A 19,336-nucleotide genomic window follows, 5' to 3' on the forward strand; every position below is an offset into this window, starting at 1 on the left:
TGGGTCTGACTTGGCCATGTTCAGGATCGGGTGCTCAAGAGACAGCCAGCTCAGAAAATCTATACTGCTTTGCCTCAGAAGGTTATCATGACAGTGACGGTTTTGTATTGCTGTGTGCATAAATTATTATCAATATTTTTAAATTGTTACTCCCCACTGTAAAGTCTACAGAAACACTGAAAAACAACTAGACCTCCACACTTTCTCAAAGTCCCTCTCAGCTTCCAAACTAAAATCACAGAGAACTGGAAACATAGGAAATAAGACTGACAACTAGAATAAATACGGTTCTTTTCCTTGCTTACAGCAAGAACTATTCTAGCAACTTCTACCCACGAGTCTGAGGAAATATTTGAGAGTCTTAAAGGGGAAATCATGGGGTATCAAGATGGGGTGCTAGATTAGCTTTCTATTGATGTGTAACAAATAGCTCGCAATTTCTGTGGGTCAGAAGCCCAAGCATGAGTTAGCTGGGTCCTGTGCTCAGGGCCTCATTAAAATCTAAAATCAAGGTATCAACCAGGACTGCAACCTTATCTGAGGCTCAAGGTCGTCTTCCTAGCTCATTCAGGTTGTTGGCAGAATTCAGTTCCTTGTGGTTGTAGAACTGAGACCCTTGTTGTCCAGCTGGACTGTTGGATGGGGGTTCCTCTTGGCCCCAGAAACCACCCTCAGGTACTTGCCACACAGTACACTCTTCCCGCAAGAATTACTTTCTCAAGGCAAGCATCTGTTACTGCTTCTTGTCTCTTTTAAGGACTCACGTGGTTAGGTCAGGCCCACCAAGGACAATCTCCCTTTTGAATACTATAAAGACTATCATCCGGGACTTTAATCACATCTGGAAAATCCTATGACAGTTGCCATATAGCGTAACCTAATCATGGGAGTGACAGTCTGTCATATTCACAGATTCAGCCCCCACACAAGAGGAGGAATTATAAGGGTTGCAGGTCATTGGGGTCATTTTAGAGTTCTGCCTACCACCAGCAGGAATATCAATTAGATATGTGTAATAAAGGTATAATTCAAAGTAGAAAGCCACTGACCAAAACAATGGCATAGGGGAAGAGAGAAAATATCTTTATATTCTACCTCAAAAGTTGTAAGAAATTAGTAAGTGATTTCTAACAAGAAAGGTCACCCAAGATTTCTGGGTAAAAATGTATACACAGTCAGGCCTTCCAAGGAAGAACAAGGTTACTTCCCCTACGGAAAGCGTAGAGAGAGCCTAGAGATTCTTTTTAAAAATGAAAACAATAAGGTAGACTACACATCCACCAGAAGGACACAAACTTAAGAGGCTGATAAAATCCCATTTTAGTGAGAATGGAAAGCAACTGAAATTCTCAAGCAATTTCTCATTAATTTCTATGATTTTAAAATGCTTTGTAGTATCTTCTAAAGCTAAACGTAAAGCTGTCTCATGACCCAGCAATTCCACTCCCAGGCACATCCCTAAGAGAAATGAGTGTTTATGTACAAGGTAATTTATAGCAGATTTGTCACAGCCCCAAAGTAGAAATGACAAATGTCCACTAACAGGAGAATGAATAAGTTGTCCTACAATCATACAATGGAATATACGACAAGAGCAACAAACTGATACATACAATAACATGAGTGAATCTCATGGACATCATGTTGAACAAAAGAAGCTAGTACACAAGATACCGTATGACCCTATTTCTATAGGTCTAAAGAACAGGCAACACTAAGTGATGACATTATAAATCAGAAGAGTGGCACCTTGAGGGGGTGGTACTGACGAGGAAGTGGCATGAGAAAACCTTCTGGGGGCTGGTTACACGGGTATGAGAGTGTGTGTGTGTGTGTGTGTGTGTGTGTGTGTGTGCGCACGCACGCGCAAAAACCCAGCTGTATATCTAAGGTAAACAGCACTTTACACACTTTTTTGTAGGTATAGTCCACTTCAATATAAAGAGAAATAATAAAATAAAATAATAAGCTAGAAAAAAGGGAGAAGAAACAGAAAGGATTCAGTTCATAGGAACTAAAGCTCAAAAGTTTACATAACATATGTTATCACTTGTAAAAGTAACTGAGGCAGTTACAAATTTAAAGTGTAAACAAACAATGATGGCTAAAATCTCAGCAAAGTCATCTAAAACTGAGTAATTATTCTCCGTGGGCATTATATTTGCCTAAAAATGTCCTAGAAGTGAAGGTATAAAAGGAACACTACTATCATTTAGGTGACAAAGGATTTCAATTTCTCAGGAAATAAAACCAAATTCTGTATCTGTTCTGAGGAAACTATATCTATTGAGTTAACCAGAGTAAATAGTTTAGAAATGATCAGAGACGGGGCACCTGGGTGGCTCAATCGCTTAGACGTCGACTTTGGTGCAGGTCATGATCTCTCAGTCCGTGAGTTCAGGCCCCTCATCAGGCTCTGTGCTGACAGCTCAGAGCTTGAAGCCTGCTTCAGATTCTGTGTCTCCTTCTCTCTCTGCCCCTCCCCGACTCATTCTGTCTCTTTCTCAAAAATAAACATTAAAATTTTTTTAAAAATGATCAGCAACAACCACTCAATGATTCAATAATGTTTTCAAGAGGTGTTAGAATGACTGATTCCCAATAAAAGTCACAGAATCTAGAAAGAAGGGATAATCATAGATGACTGGTGGTCTGTCCCATCTACAACCTCACTTTTATCCAGCCGCTTCCTACAGCCACGCTGTCACGAACTAGGTAAGCAATTCGTTGCTCATCTTCCAAGCCAAGTCAAAAACTTCCCTTTCAGATTAGCTGTAACCTACCTTCCTTCCTTCCTTTCTTTCTTTCTTTCTTTCTTTCTTTCTTTCTTTCTTTCTTTCTTTCTTTCTTTCTGCTTGTTTCAGTCATACACCTTTTATTGTTTTCAAGAACTTATGTTGTTTTCAAAAGATCATTTCCTTTATGGTACTAATTTGAGATCTCTGCTAGTTCTAGGATTTTTTAGTTTAAGAATTGTTGGCAAATTATAAGTGAGCCTATGACTCCTTTTTTTTTTTTGTTTTTTATTTCCCCCATGGGTAGCCAGGATGTGACCTCAGAATGAAGGCAAGGGGCAGGCAAGACAAGAGTGTCCTAACACATCGCCAAATGATCAGATGTAAGGTAGTTCATTTATAAAGAGAAGGAATGACCTTTCCATTTTAACCTCCTTTTTTAGCCATATGCTAATCATTCTCAATTACTTATGTAGTACAATTCAGAGTTAGTGGCACTGAATATCAAAATGACTTTGAAGAGGAATGGCCACTTTGATTATTGCCATGAGATTTTACCTCTGGGGTGGATGTAAGTGGTTAAGAGCAGATCACTAAGGAGTCACTAAGTGCTGCCCTCTTGGTTAGAGACGTTATGTGAATTCCACCCGGGCCACCGCACTGGATGACACTTAACACTGCATGATTGGGATGACCACTGATGTAAGCACATTTTTTCAACACTCCCAAAGAACTTTTGTCAAAGAAGAAAGCAGGGATTAAAAAAAAAAAAAAAAAGTTTCTAAGAACCATTCTAGAAGATTTTACTTAAATCTATTTTACTTGAGTCTCATTTTCATTAATTTTTAAAAATGTATTGGTCTCCTATGTGTGAATTTAAGTGTCTCCTATGTGTGAATGTGGGGGGGGGGGACCCCAGATAAATTAACAACAGTTAACACTTCATCATTACTTCATACGTGCCAGGCACAGTTCTCAACACTTTATACGTATTCACACATTTCACTCTGGTCCTATGACATTAAGTATATTATATACTTAAGTATATTACATTCAATTTGTAGAAAGTGAAACTGACACACAAAAAAGCCAATTTACTCAGTCACCCAGGTAGGAAGCCTGACTGCAGAGACCACACTCTGAACCTCCAACTAGTCTTCAGATTTCAATCTTTAGGAATAGTGACCAAATACTGAGAATCCAGAACCCAGAGTTTTGGACTTAATGGAGAGTCATAGAAATCATGTAACTTCTCTCTCTCTGAGAAAACCAGTTAAGGGACTTGCACAAAACCCCAGAGCAAGCCGTTAAGAAAAATGAATGGTAGCTAGATTTTAATAACACAAATACAGGTCCTTCTTGGAATAAAAAAATAAAGAATCGTATTCTACAGATGGTTTAAAATGAGCACTCAAATTAACAGATCAAACAAAGCCAAAAAGGAGAAAGTGGTATTTGCAACTTAAAAAGAGGAGGAGGAGGAGGAGGAGGAGGAGGAGGAGGAGGGGGAGGGAAGGAAGAAAAGAAAACCTGAACTCCGACACCGGATGTCAGAAAGGGAATGGTGACAGGTAATCAAACACTGCCGAATGCCTTATATGTGAGGAACTTGATAAGAGATTAGGCTAGATTCGATGTCGTTAGATTAGACAGATCTAAACAAAATTAAAAGAGAAACATGAAAATATATGTTTATAAAAAGCTATCTTCACCCCTATATAACACTCCATTAAAACTACCTTCTTCTTAGGGCAGGCACCTGGGTGGCTCAGTCAGTCGACCATCTGACTCTTGATTTCCGGTCAGGTCATGATCTCACAGTTCATGAGTTCAAAGCCCCATGTCAGGCCCTGTGCTGACAGCAGAGAGCCTGCTTGGGATTCTGTCTGTCTGTCTGTCTCTCTCTCTCTCTCTCTGCTACTCTCTCTCAAAAGTAAATAAACTTAAAAAAAAAAAAAAAAAACCTTACCCTTTTCTTGTACTGCCTATCCTAACAAATAACATCATTATCTACCCAAGTCGCCAAAGAGGAAAACTGGAAATCAGCCAAAACACTGATCTTTGCTCAAGTTCCACACAGGAGGAGTCATCATGTCCACTTGATTCTACCTCAGAATTGGCTTTTAGATGTACTCCCCTCCTCCAACCTCTCCCCTATTGCCTCCTAAAATGCTGCCATGATCTTCTATAAGCTCTCACCTGACATAACAACACAATTCGCCCCCCCCCCTCCAGCTTCACTATACTCAATGCATCCTCCACAGAGCTCCCACAATACCTTCTCTAGAATGCATTTCTGATTATGTCACTCTCCTGCTTTAAACCCTTGGAGGCCTCCTTATCACCCAGAGGACAAACCGTGCCTTGTTGCTGTTACACCAGGTCCCCTGAGACCTGCCCACCGGGCCTCCCTTTTCTAAGCCCAATCCTCCCTACATTCTCTGCTTCAACCCCAACAAAATACCGACTACCCCACGAAGCTCTCAGACAACAGGGTGTTGTTTTCGTCTTCTCCCTACTGGCAGTGCGTGCCCTCCCTGGACCGTCTCACTTTCGGATTACGACTCCCCTTGGCAATGTTCAGTGTTTCCTCCTCCATGCTCCTGAAAGTGCTTAGAACGTTCATTAAAACTGTATCTGTTTGCAAGCCTTGTCTTCCGTGGCACCTAGAACTCTCCTACATGCAGATGTTCCAGGAGCAGGCCTAGAATACAGGTGGCCTAGAAATGTTGACCATATGTTGGCACTTTTGTTATGTCAATTGGTACAACAACCCTAAGAAATAGACAGGGCAAGTGCTGCTAACTTCATTATAGAGATGAGCAATCTAGGGCCCAGAAAGGTAACGTGACTTGCCTAGTAAGAGCAAGATGAGTAATAGCTACTCCTTCCATTAAACCACCATGCTCCCCAAGCTACTCAAAGCACAAACAGCTGCACCAATATTCCACATATGAACATCACTAACCAACTGAACAGGGATATGTAAATTAGTTAACTGGTGCTGAAATCAGACGTTAATGTGCAAACAAACAGGGACTTATTTGAGCTAAGTGGGCATGAATATGCAAATGAACTGGCTGCAATTCAGTAGATGTCATCACAATTCTAGGAATGAACATCCTATATTATGACTGTTACAATATTCATGTAGCATTCGTACATACTATCATATATTACTGTAATATGGGCTTTTTGAGTTTAAAATTGTGGTGAAGCCAAAAGTAACTTGATGCGTATTTTCACCCACACAATTACAAGCTGGAAATCAGATGTGAGCACACAGAACTCTGCCGTCTGCTGCCATTTGCAGTCCACGCTGAACGAGGTACTATGGCATTAGGGTAGGCGGGTCCTTCGTGATCCAGCCCCTGCCAGTATCTCTGGCTAAATCCACCGTGCACAGTCTGATATGATACACTACCACAGTTGCATTCAACACCGTGATTTTTCCTACAAAAACTTTTAATAAGGGGGCACAGCTATACCATTTGAATACGCTTCAGAAAATCCAGTATGTGATTACGCTTGGCTTTTGCTCAAGAGTAGCACGACTTCTATTTCATTATCATCACCAGTACGCCATTGGTTCTATCGATTCTTAATGTCTTAATTGTTACTATGAACAATGGCCCAATTGTTATTATGAACAACAGCTTTAGTGTCCCATCTATTATCTCTGGTTCCTGAAAGTAACAAATTATAATCAGTAAAGGTCTGTATACATAAACTGATTTCCTTAATAGAAAAAGTTATATCCATCTAACTCACGTTATGAAACAAGGAAAGCCTCTATCTACTCTCACACTTGTAGACGTTTCTACCTGCCATGACCACTGCCTGAAACACCCACCTTCTTTACTTGAAAAGCTTTCCACCTTCTTCTATAAGAAGTTTGAAACTTCAGTGCTCCCAAGAGCCTCCCTGCCTTCCCAGCCCTGTACGCACATCTGTTACAGATCTACACAATTCCATCATAATGCGTTTCACGGTGCTCTGATCACTTGTTTGCACTGCTGAATTAAACAGAATATAAGCAGGGCTACAAGTAGCAGAGAACCAAAATACCAGTGACTGAAACAAGACAGTTTATTCCTCTCTCGTGGAGAAGTCCGGGAGGCTACAGTGGCTCTGGCCATCAGCGGTGTGACACAGACCCCAGCAGCCAACTCAAGCTGCTCCGATCTCATTGTTCTACCACCGACAGGGGCACCTCGCCCGCACAGTCCAACATGGCTCACCACCTCGTGTCATTAGGGCTGTGTGTGAGGACACGTTCACACACACCGCGCCGGGCAGAAAGGGGGCAGCCTGTTCCTTCTCTTTAAATGTAAGGCCTGAAGTTATCTCACTTCCACGCACATTCTACTGGTTAGAATTGAATTACATGTTCATGGCTGGCTGCAAGGAAAGCTTACAAATGTTTTATTTTGGGGGGCCACGTGCATGGCTAAAAACCAGGGGCTCTATTCCTATGGAGGAAAGAGAACACATGCTGGGGGGGGCAACTGCCCGTTTCTGGAACACAGTCACGGCCCCTTTCTGCTCCTTTGCCCTCCAAAGACAGAACTGGGTTCTGTTCATTACTGTATTCTAAAGGCCTAGTGAAGCGTCCAGGACAAATAATGTAATGAATCTGTACATATTCAACAAATAACCAGCAAGTCCTAGAAAACACAGGAAATGAAAGAATAGCTGCTGACGTCACTTAACACTAGGTTCTGACTTGGCCAATGAGGATGAGGGAGAGGAGGGGGAAGGAGGTCAGCAGGGAGCACTCCTGCTCCTGAGTCCTCTTCTCGTGAACGACTCAAGGGACAGCTCCAGCCCAGTAGGAATTCACAGCGGTGGCACGGACCTGGCATTTCAGTGGAAAGGTGCAGGCCAAAGAACCAATCCAGCTCTCACAGAACACTCCAAATTTCCTGCAGACTTCTAAATGGGAACATTACACTACATATATGGTTGTGTCTCTGGAGGTTTCAGAGGCCTTTTAAAAATTGTTGTATTTATACTTTTTATGAAATGTATAATAGCTGAATGTATCGGACATTTAGTACCGTTGTAAAAACACAACAGCATTTCCATCACGAAGCTGAAGAAACAGAACCAGCACCATTATCCTTGAAGTCCTAGGTGCTCCTCTCTGATTATTCCTTCCTCTATCCTTTCCAGAGGTGATCTCTTCCCTGAGCTTTATGTTTATGCTCCCTCCTTTTCCTTCTTCACGTTTTCACCACATAAGGACATACACCTGAAGATATTATTCGGTTCTGACTGCTTTTGACCTTTATACAGATGGAATTTGACTACACATAACATTTGTGATTGCTTCTGAGATTCAACCATGTTAATATACAGTCCGGTTCATTCATTTTCATTGCTACGTGGTATTCTATTGTGTGGCTACGCCACTACTTATGAATCCATTCTCCTGTCTATGGTATCTGAATGGTTTCCAGGTTTTGTTATTCAAACAATGCCACTATAAACTCAAGTGTCAACAGATTTTGCCTTTCAGTTCTCAATGCGCCAAGGATTTATTTTCCTAAATGATAGGAGTTTCAAACTCAACATCTTTTTTGTCTGTTTTGTTTTGTTTTGTTTTGTTTTGTTTGCTTATGGATAATTGTCTGACCACTCATCATTGACTCATCTGTCCTATCCCTACAGATCTATAATGGCATCTGTCTCCCTTATCAATTTTCCTTTGCATAGCGCTCTGCTTCTGGGAGTCTTTAATTTTGTGATGGTACCTTGGGTGCTGTACAGAGGAAGGGAAAAGGGACAGATGTTGGGGGTCTAGGCAGGCAGAGGTCTGAGCCCTGGACCCCACTTAGTCAAACCACCTCCACTTCCATCTGCTTTCTATACTCAACTCTGAAATAAGACCTACAGAAAACAGGTTCTAAGACTAAGAAAATGAGTTCGAAAACTAGATTATGAGTTCCAAATCACTTTCTACCATTAAAATCTACTGCTTTATTTTCTAGACATCATATTACATATATATATGCGTGTCAATTTCTTCTGGATTTTGGTAACAGCTCACTTCAGGTAAGGCCATCTCTAGGAGTAGTCCTGAAAGGACTCAACCTTCATTCTGAAAACATAAAAAGGCCTTAGGAACCATGTCTTGTTGGGACAATGACCCACATGTTCTTCGGTGCCTTCACCAGTCTAAGAATTACTTTCCCCATGATGGGTCATAAACGTTTCTGGTCTTCTCCACTGGCGAAAACAGCTGAAGTCAGAATTAGTTGCATCATATAAACTACTGAGGTTGGAAAAAATATAATTTCTTGCAGCCCTAAAGCAACTCTAAGAAAAGGAGTAAAGCTGTTATTTTATATTGAAAAGTTAATGTGAACAAATGATAAAAAATATGACAGAAGCTAACTTTAAAGTTTTTCTGTTACATATTAGAAATTTGTTAACTTTTTTCACATTTTGGGCAGGTTTTCTGACGGAAAAAAACACTTTTAACTCAAGTATAATATAAAGAGAAATGCATATGTATCACTTTCCAATCTCTAATACATATGTCACTTAACAGTATTCACTCTTTTCCCCTATCTGTATGGATGAATGAATAAATGGGTAGAACAAAGGTTACAGGTCATCAACCAGTTCTGCATGATGACCAATGATCACTTCGCAAGAGTGAGGTTCACAGGCTTTACGAAGGCTTTGTGACAGTTGCTCTGTACTCTCAGGATCCATTGTCCCATGACCACCAGGTTCCTCCACACAGTGCAGGTACCAATACTCTGTCCCATGGGTAGAAAGGATGTTATAGGAACTAGAATTCTTCGGAAAATACACCCGCATTATAAATGAAACCCAGAAACAAAGAACGTTTTTAAATAAATGTCTACGTTGCACACATTAAGGCTAAGAGGCGACACACTCAGTAACAAATCTCAGCATAAGAATACTTTTATTTCTTATCTGTTCACGACCTGAGGAACATATACTTATAACTTACCACTTCTTAGGAACACATAAAGAAATTAGCATTTCTGAAAATTCTATTATAATTTCATTATAAGGTTACCCTCACATATGAGTAAGTTCAGTCTCTTAAAAAAGCAAGAGTGTACATATATAAAAGGAAGGGGAATCAATTTTTATACCCTATTTTAGAATCTAAACCAGAAGAGATAACTATGAAAGATTAAGGTTATTTTGAAATAATTACATGCAATTTTAAGAAGAAAAATGTATTTTTTTCATGTGCCCAGCACATTGCTACATAGTTATTAACAAAGTCATTACGCAAAATTTAAGACTACAAAGAATCTTCCAATCTTATTTCAGGATATAAAGCTTTATAAGTGCTTCTTATATTTAAGGCTGTGGAACAAATGTGTGGTATGAGTGTAAAGGTGCTGTACCTCACTTCAGCCAAAATGGCCCTGAAAATGTGTGTGTAAATGAAATCTTGCTTTAAATGCTCCATTATAGAACAGTTCGCTATCTGAGAGACTTGTATTATAAATCCTTTGGTAAAAAAGGATGATGAACTCATGCCTAATATATTCCAAATATCACTGTACCTTAAGGCAAGGTACCTCCAAACAGATTAATTACATACGATATCATTAAGTATTCACAGCCCCAGATACCAACAACCCATTAGAGGGAGAGACTAAGAAAATTCAGGTCAGGTCAGGCTAAGAGCCCAGTTTTCCCTGATGCCAGTACTTCCATATTTACCATGTAAAGCAAATCCTCTAAGAGAAGTCAGTTCTCAAGTGGTGGGAGCTTTACAGAATATTTTAATGTCAGGGCTATAGAAATGCCACTCATTAGACTAATGGGAATAAAAATAGCACTCTAAAGGTAATATTATTGAGTACAAACAGAAGTACTAAGTAGCCCCAAGACAGGAAAGAACTGTAATCAAAACTGAGTATACATTTCTACTTGGATCAATGACAATTAATGTACTCTACTCATTCGTGATTTTATTATCTGAAAAGTGAGCAAAGAGGACAAATCACAGGCCTCTTACTCTGTATTAAACCTCCCACTAGGCCTTCTCAAATAAGTAGGCCTATAGCTACAAATAAGGAGATACTGGGGATAGAGGCCTCCTCCATTATACTTTTTAAGTGCTTAATTCAAGCCAAGCATTGTCCCAGGCACTGGAACGCACTAATGAGTAAGACTTGCACTGTGGGTATTCGGAGAGAAGGGTAGCAAATTACCAAGCGGGAAACACACACACACACACACACACACACACACACACACACACAGAAATTAAGTCTTTTGCAGAAGATAAAAAACATGTGATAAAGAATGATAGGATGGTGGTGGGAGTGGGCAGGATGCTGGGAGAGATCAGGAAACAGTAACGGGATTTGGGCAGGAGATCTAGATCTGGAAGTCACCCGAACCAAGGCACTAAGCAAAACTCAATTGGGGCTGAGATACCTGGGTGGAGTCTACAGAGTGAACACAGCAAAGGTTCCCAGGACCAAACCTTGAGACACTCAAACATAAGGAGGGGAAAAGGAACGTGGCTGGCCGAAAGATCAAGTGAGACGAACACAGAGCAGCAAACGCTCAATCTGCCAAATGGAGGTCACCGGTGACCTTGAGAAGAACCAACTCGGGAAAAGTAAGAGTGGTGAGGCAGAGAAAACAAGAGATAGAGAAATGGATGCAACTCTCCCAATTCCACCGTGTTTAATATTTTAAAGTACCATTTTAATGTAAATCAATTATAGCTCTTCTAATTTTACCAGAGTTTTAGTATCTAATTTTACAGTCCCTATGTCCCTCCTAAAGTAGTCAGAATTGATAACAGCTCTATTTTTCAAATGAAAAAACCGAGGCACAGTGGGGCTGATTAACCTAAGAGCTTATTTTGATCATGAGTAGCAGTATTCTGATTTTCTTTTAACCCTCATGAGATACTGTATTCATCAGTTACCTTGTTTCCCAAAGAATCCACCTTAAACCCGAGAAGCTATATTCACCTAAATGTTCATGTAACCTATGACACAGTTGTCTAAGCGGTAAAATGAAGCAGTCAAGAGGCTCAAAACAACGGGAAGTCTCTGATTAATGGAGACACACAAGTTAGATTTCCACTTGTTATTGTGCACACTTTGAAACAGCACCCCGACCTCCTCGGCCCAATTGCCAACAGTGGACTATATAATGAACCAGCTGTACCATAACAGAGCCAACTGAGATGGGTTGATGATACCAAAGAAATCTCATTTTTGCATTCTTTTTTCCCCTTGTGTGTCGTTAGGGTGGGTAACATTTTTAATTGCATGATAACTTGAAAATGTTGGCAGGAACTTTACTTTCATAAAATTTGAGCTTTTTAATGTTACTTTGATGGTCTTTCTGATGGATTTTCTTTGCCGCAGAAGGAAAGGTTGACCCTGTGAACCAAAGCACTAGGAAGCGAAGCCCGCAGCTACGCGGTAGTAAGAGGAGAGACACAAATCTTCTGCCAGTCTTTTATGATTTGACTGACCTATTCAATTATGCCTTTTCAAGGATAAACTGAAATGCAGATCTCACTGTGGCCCTCGTACAAGCCAGATTAATAGAGTAACTGAAAAAGGATGTCGTTTTCTAATGGAAAATAGGTGTGATTTTCCCCTTTTCCAGCTGAAATGTTAAAAGCATTCATCAGAGAGGCTTTTGCTCCTCAATGAAACACCATCAAACTTTTACAAAAACTCCTCAGCTGAGCTATTCTCTCACCAGGCAGTGATCTGTCAGCTCAGTGAAATTATTTAATGATTATTACGAGCATGATATGTTTGCTAACTACTTGCTTCCCTGGAACCAAAGATAAATCCTCCCACTTTGCTGAACCCTGGTGAGGAAAACAGACTACAGAATACAGCTCCGTATTTCTATTAACTTGCTGAAAAATGAGAAAAGTTCCTAATTAGATTATAGTGACTCTTCAATTAACCACCCTCACAGAATAAACTTCCTCCATAAGTCACTTGGATTTCAAAATGTTTTCCAATCATACACGGCAGTATCATCCTAGGCCAGACAGCTCAGTGGCCACACTTCTACTTATTGAAGCTAGTTACAAGGGCACAGAACAAAAATGGATCTACACATAGCCTCTGCTTCTCCTCAAACTTAAAAACTAATAGAACCGTGAAGCTGATTCCGGCTCTCAGTGGCCTCCCCTCCTCTCTCTCCATGGTAAGCTCCCTCTCCTACGTTTGACATCGACTGTCCTCATTTGTTCTGTCACTGAGTCAGTGAGTATTTATTGAATATTTACCATACTAGGCACTATGCTAAGGACAGGAAGTAAAATTGTATTTCTTCACTCCTTGACTTTTTTCAATCCTAACTGCCCTCTGTACCCATGTACCTTAAGACTCCAAGATGCACACTTCACGTTTCCCACGCCCCCCCCCCCCCCCCCCCCCCCCCCGCCACATGGCAACACTATTATTAAATAAAATGCCGGTAAGCTAATTTCCTTTTCCTTGTATCCTCAAACTATTTCTAGGCTTTTCGTTCTGATATATACGTGAGCTATGGAATTATTACTGTGGCAGAGCTATGGGAGAGCACAGCCGCATCTTCAGAAAAATTTACAAGTGTTTAGATCAATAATGAAGGTGTGGGTAGAAATGACTAGGCGGTGGTCCTTAAATCCAGAGAGGCTAGCTGGTTAATTTATAATGTTTTGACGTACAACCATGATGAATCTTAAAAACTAAATATTTAATTGTGTAGGCTACTCGCTGCAAAATATTTCAAGTGCCTCTACTGCCTCCCCAAAAGTGGAAGTGTTCTTACGCACCCTTCAAGCAGGAAGCCCACGGTTTTAAAATAATTTTAAATAATCGCCCCGTCCTCTCAACTCCTCTACTAGTTTTTATGCATAACATTACTTGGCTGTAAGCACTGACTTCCTGATATTGTTAGTGATGTCCATGAACACTGATAGCTGGATCTTAAGGCTTTATCTTCTCTTTCCTTCTATTCGACCTCCGTCTCCTCCCCCTCCATCCCCTCTGATGCCTGGGATGGCTTGCACTTAGCAGGACTTCACAAATCTTTCTTGATTGATTCCATTTACCATGATTAGCATCTTTCTTGTCACAGAAGAAAACGTTACTGGATTTTTGATTTAATTAAATCTACTTACGATTTATTTTCTCAAGTATTTTCTCCTACAGATTACAACTCTTTAGTAACCACGTATGGATATCAAATATCCTGTATATCAGAGCTAGCTTGATTACAACATCCTATTTAGAGGCATCTTTCTTCCTTTTAAATAATGGCAGAGGCTGCATCCGCCCTTTTCCAAATCCCAGGCACTCCTGCCACATTCCAGAAGGTATAGAAAACAGTAAGTGTAACACTGACGGCCACAGACTGGCATTCCCGTGGACTGTGACTGGACTCATGGCTGCCATGTTTAAGCACCAAGAGACTGACCTCCTGTCTTTCTGCTTTGAGTTCTCACTTGAATGGTAGCAGGTCTATAAATCCTGTGGCCATAGCAATCGTTTTAGCTGCTCGGCAGCAGATGCTGGGAAGTGATAGAGGAAACAGATTATCAAGTCTTTAAATCTCTGCTATCTTGAAAGAAACTGGTGAATGCGAACGGCAAATTCACATGTGCCACACACTTCAGATCTTCCTCCAGAAACTAACTTTTCCAGAGAAGTTCAATCACTTACCTTGAAGTTCTCCACTGCGACTGTAGAGCTCCCGTCTCTGCTCTCGCAAATAGGCACTCATACTGATGGCATGGGAGGAGGATTCGAACCTGGAATGAAGCGCAGGGTAAACAGAGAGGCAGTAACCAAACAAGCGGTGGCCACCTTTGTACCCCAAGTGTCCTACTCCAGTCTGTGTGGCACTCCCTAGCGTTCCTTGACCCAAACATACTGGCCAACCCATGACAGGGCCAAAGCCGGCCGCCACAGACCTGAATTAATGAACAACACTCCTGGCCAACGCCCCTCCACAACAGCAGTTGGGCCATTCGCTCATTCTTCATTTCAACGGGTACAACTCTTCATCTGCTGCAACTTCCTTCTGCCTCCAGACCCTTTGCCAGGGTCCCTACACACACGAATAAGGGTATCCTGTAAGGTCATTCTCATTTTGCTGCTATGTGGTTCAAAACCTGTGAGTGACCGCCCCCGCCACAGAAATGTATCTTGCTTTTCTACACTCCCCTGGTTAGAGAACGAGTACAGAAGGCACACTAGCAATGCCGCTGGATAACTACACCAAGGAAGCAAGGCATCTGTGGTTTCTCCCTAAATGTCCTCAAAAGCAATACCGTTTCTAAATGGTTTCTGATCTGCCATCTACAACATAAAATATTCTCAAAAGTATCAAGGGCGCCTGGATGGCTCAATTGGTTAAGCATCCAACTTCGGCTCAGGTCATGATCTCATGGCTTGTGAGTTCGAGCCCGTGTTGGGCTTTGTGCTGACGGCTCAGAGCCTGGAGCCTACTTCGGATTCTGTGTCTCCCTCTCTCTCTCTGCCCGTTCCCTGCTCATGCTCGGTCTCTCTCTGTCTCTCAAAAATGAATAAACATTAAAACAAAACAAAACAAAAATCAGGTGACAAAGTGTGTGTTCACATCACCCCAGGAATCGATCGTTTCAGAGGCCAGAAACATGGAGGATAGGCACAGGACACAGAACAGGTTTCTAAAGGCTAAAATAATAATTCAAGGATGAAGAAAACAAAAGAAAAAAATCCCAGTCTTAAGACAAACTTGCAGGTAAGGGGAAAAAGAAACAGGTAAATTTAAGATTAAATCAACAGTAAATCCCCTGACGTGTTAAGAAATTGCATTTCAAACCTGAGATTTTCAAAGTCAGGGGAGCAGGCTGACAGGAGAAATCCTTCTAAGAATGACTGCCTCTAAGTGGTAAACAGCAACATCACGAAAGAGCAGCAGCGATAATGGCATAGGTTTCTGGCAACAAAAAAGGAACGCCATCACTTTCTTAATTATGCCTTCTTTATCCATTCTTTGACAAGGAAGATGAATGTCAGTTGGAGGGAAACACTTGGCCTTCTTGATCCTCTCTCTGCACCCTGCCAAGAACTGAGAGGGCCCTAACAGCCAGAAGGAACGCAAAGTGTGTGGTACTTCACAAGTGCCACCTGCCAGTCAAGGCAGGAAAGAAGCCGCCGACCTCCAAAAAGCACGCTGACGGCTATTGATCAGAAATGGCGAGGGGGGGGAAGAAAAATAAACTCTTGAGCAAAGAACAGAGAGGCACAGATTATACAATGAGAGAGAACTTAAACACACTTAATTAACCTTGGCTAAGGGCAATTAAAGAGAGTAATAAAGTCCTTCCTGGATGCGATAAAACCAGATTACAGCTCGCCCAAACCTTAATCCTTTATGACCTGATGTATTTTTGCTACTGAGGAACCCTCTTTATGTTTGCCACCACTCACAGATTGGCATGATTTTACAGTAAAAGAGGCACTAGAGAAGATACAGCCTCACCTCTTACTGTATAGCCAAAGGCACAGAGGCCCACTGAGACGGGAGACCTGGTCTGCCGCGCACAGCTCATTAATGGTAGAGCCGGGTCCGGAAACAGGCAAGTCTGTAGTAACGGCCTCATTCCGTGTGGGCGATGAGTTTTTACTGCTATGCAATAACAATAAATGTTTAACAATTACTTAAGTCCATTTATTCATTTCCAATATTCTATGTTTTCCAGTACCTCAATTTCAGGATTGGCTCAACGTATAAAAATGTACGTGTGGCCTGAGATTCAAAGTTAAGGATGAGGGTTGACAGCATGAAATCTAAACACCCTGAAACCTGCTTCTGCAATACACCTAGATTTACCACAGGAAGTGAAGCTAGGAAGACAGAAAGGGAAGAGGAAGAGACAAAGAGGAGAGGAAGAAGAAGAGACAGACACAGACACAGAGACAGAGAGCGCACACAGGAGCGAGCAAACAAGTGAGCAGAGGAAAGGCCTAAGCGTTAAGGCAGCATCTGAGGCCATCTTAGTTGCCTTTGCTCCCTCTGCAAACAGCTGTGTGCTCAGGAAGAGCGGTTCCTTTACAGCCCAAGACCTATCACCAGAGAGAACCCCTGACTGGATGAAGACCATCACCGTGGCGTGCTCCCCTTTGCCAGTGACTGCTTTAGGAATGGGCGTAAGACCTGAGGAAAACTTGCAGAGAGACTTTGTCACTGGCAGAAAAGATTAATAAATGGATAATAATTATTAACAAAAAAAGATCTGAAGTGGGATAGCCACTTTGTAAGACAGTCTGGCAGTGTCTTACAAAGCTAAATAGAATCTTCCTTTATGGTCCAGTAATCATTCTCTTATGTATTTATCCAAATGAACAGAGAACTTACATCTACACAAATGCTTGCACATTTACAGCAGCTTTATTCATAATGGCCAGAAATTGGAAGCAACCAAGATGTCTTTCAAAAGCTGAATGAAAAAAAAAATCGAGGTACAGGCACACAATGGAATATTATTTAGCAATACAAAGAGATGAGCTCTCAAGCCACAAAAAGACATGAGGAACCTTAACTGCATATTGCTAAGTGAAAGAAGCTAGTCTAAAAAGGCTACATACCGGATAATTCCAACTATAAGACATTCTGGAAAAGATAAACTACAGAGACAGTGATTATCAGGAGCTCAGGGGGTGGGGAAAAGAGGAAGGAATAAGTAGAAAACAGAGGATGTTTAGGGCACTGAAATATTCTGTATAACGTACTGATGCATATATGACATTATGCATTTATCAAAACCCACTGAATGTGTAACACAAAGAGTGGACTCCAATATAAACCATGGACTTCAGATAATAACGAAGGATCACTATCAGTTCATCAATTGTAACAAATGCACCATACGTAAGAACACAAGATGTTAACAAAAGGAGAAATTCTGGGGGCGCCTGGGTGGCGCAGTCGGTTAAGCGTCCGACTTCAGCCAGGTCACGATCTCGCGGTCCGTGAGTTCGAGCCCCGCGTCGGGCTCTGGGCTGACGGCTCGGAGCCTGGAGCCTGTTTCCGATTCTGTGTCTCCCTCTCTCTCTGCCCCTCCCCCGTTCATGCTCTGTCTCTCTCTGTCCCAAAAATAAATAAACGTTGAAAAGGAGAAATTCTGAAGAAGGGGGACATAAGGACACTCTGTATCGTCTGCTTGATTTTTCTGTAAACTGAAAAATGGTGTAAAAAATAGTCTACTAATTAATAAAAAATTTTGTCACAGGAAGAATCACACCCTTTCCTTGGCATCACTCTATCCTGGAGTGGAACCTAAGGCAGGGAGATGGAAAGGGCGGGGTCGTTGGCCATTCCGCACTGTTAGATTACGGAGTCCTCTACAATCCTCCCCAATGTGTAACATAATAACCTTCCTATGGTTTAATCTCATTCTTTTGGGGTCTGGATTACCTGCAGACTAAGGCATTTTAACTAATAGTGCATCTGTCCTCTTAACAAAACTGTAAAACACAAGAAAAGAATGCATTCAATGAACAGAACGTATTTTATCCCAACACAAGCACACTCAATCTCCTCTCCTCTGGACCACAAGATAAATGAACTGTTGAAACTTTCCATAATGATTAAGAACTCTATGAAAAAAAAAAAAAAAAAGAACTCTATGAATCTATGATATAAACAAATCTCAAAAGTGAATCAATAAAAGATACTGGAGCTTCAACTGTTCAAAAAGAATGAATTCAAAATACTTCTGGAGTCACATTATAGGCTTAGATTTACAGGTACAACTTAACTAGTTGTCTCCCGACTCGTCAGAAGAATGCACAGATCTGCTAAGATTTAAATCCTGCTTTGACCAATTGCCAGTTATTGCCAGTGAATCTACTTAAATTACTTAACCTCGCTTGCCTCAAGCTTTTATGTGTAAAAAAGGATTAAAAATAAAACCTAGACCTGTAAGGCTGCAAGGAGTAAATGAGATAATCCATGAAAATGGCTTAATGCTTTCGCTAGTACTTGGTGAGGATTCAGTGCCAGCCACTACTCCCGCTGCCAAAATTTGATATAATCACATGTAAATTATGTTTGAGAGTATTTTGAGAAATTCATCTCCCACAGTACCTGGTACATAGTAAGCACTCAGTGGTAGCTGTTACTGCTGTTACTATTAATATAACAATATTAACTATGAGCTATTACCAAATCACATAGGTACGTGGCCTGGTGGTATTAACTAACATAGTAATTAGAAAAAAAGAATTTCCGGAGTGTTCCTTTATTTAAAAATCAAACAGAATCCAATGCTACTTAGCTAAGGAGATTCTTGTAAACTTTAAGGTTATTTCTTGGCACTAGTGTTTTTTCCCTGGAAGCTGACATATTTCATTTCATATAAAATTCCCCAGAAATAGGGTTTTGTTGCCCTTCATTTTATATAAAATGCCACAGAAACAAATTACAAAATATTTTTATTAAAAGTCCTAGACAGTCCAATAACCATACTCCAAAATATCTACTTCCCCTTATAGAAAACAAATGTACACAAAATAAAAAATACATTCACTTCCCATAAATTATTTCAAATCAGCTTTAACTGGGTGAAGCAACGG

At 40.9% G+C, this 19,336-nt stretch overlaps 1 protein-coding gene across 2 annotated transcripts in view; it reads right to left on the bottom strand.

Annotated features, from left to right (window-relative positions):
- Window positions 1–19,336, bottom strand: part of EXOC4 (exocyst complex component 4) — a 762,629-nt gene that overhangs the window by 542,749 nt on the left and 200,544 nt on the right. For both annotated transcript variants that reach the window (XM_040471923.1, XM_040471924.1), the window contains exon 9: window positions 14,435–14,523. In XM_040471923.1, the coding sequence (XP_040327857.1) occupies window positions 14,435–14,523 (89 nt within the window). The remainder of the gene's footprint in view (window positions 1–14,434; window positions 14,524–19,336) is intronic.

This window comes from Herpailurus yagouaroundi, unplaced genomic scaffold, assembly GCF_014898765.1.
Source record: "Herpailurus yagouaroundi ecotype Mexico unplaced genomic scaffold, PumYag 100, whole genome shotgun sequence".
Lineage (NCBI taxonomy): Eukaryota > Metazoa > Chordata > Mammalia > Carnivora > Felidae > Herpailurus > Herpailurus yagouaroundi.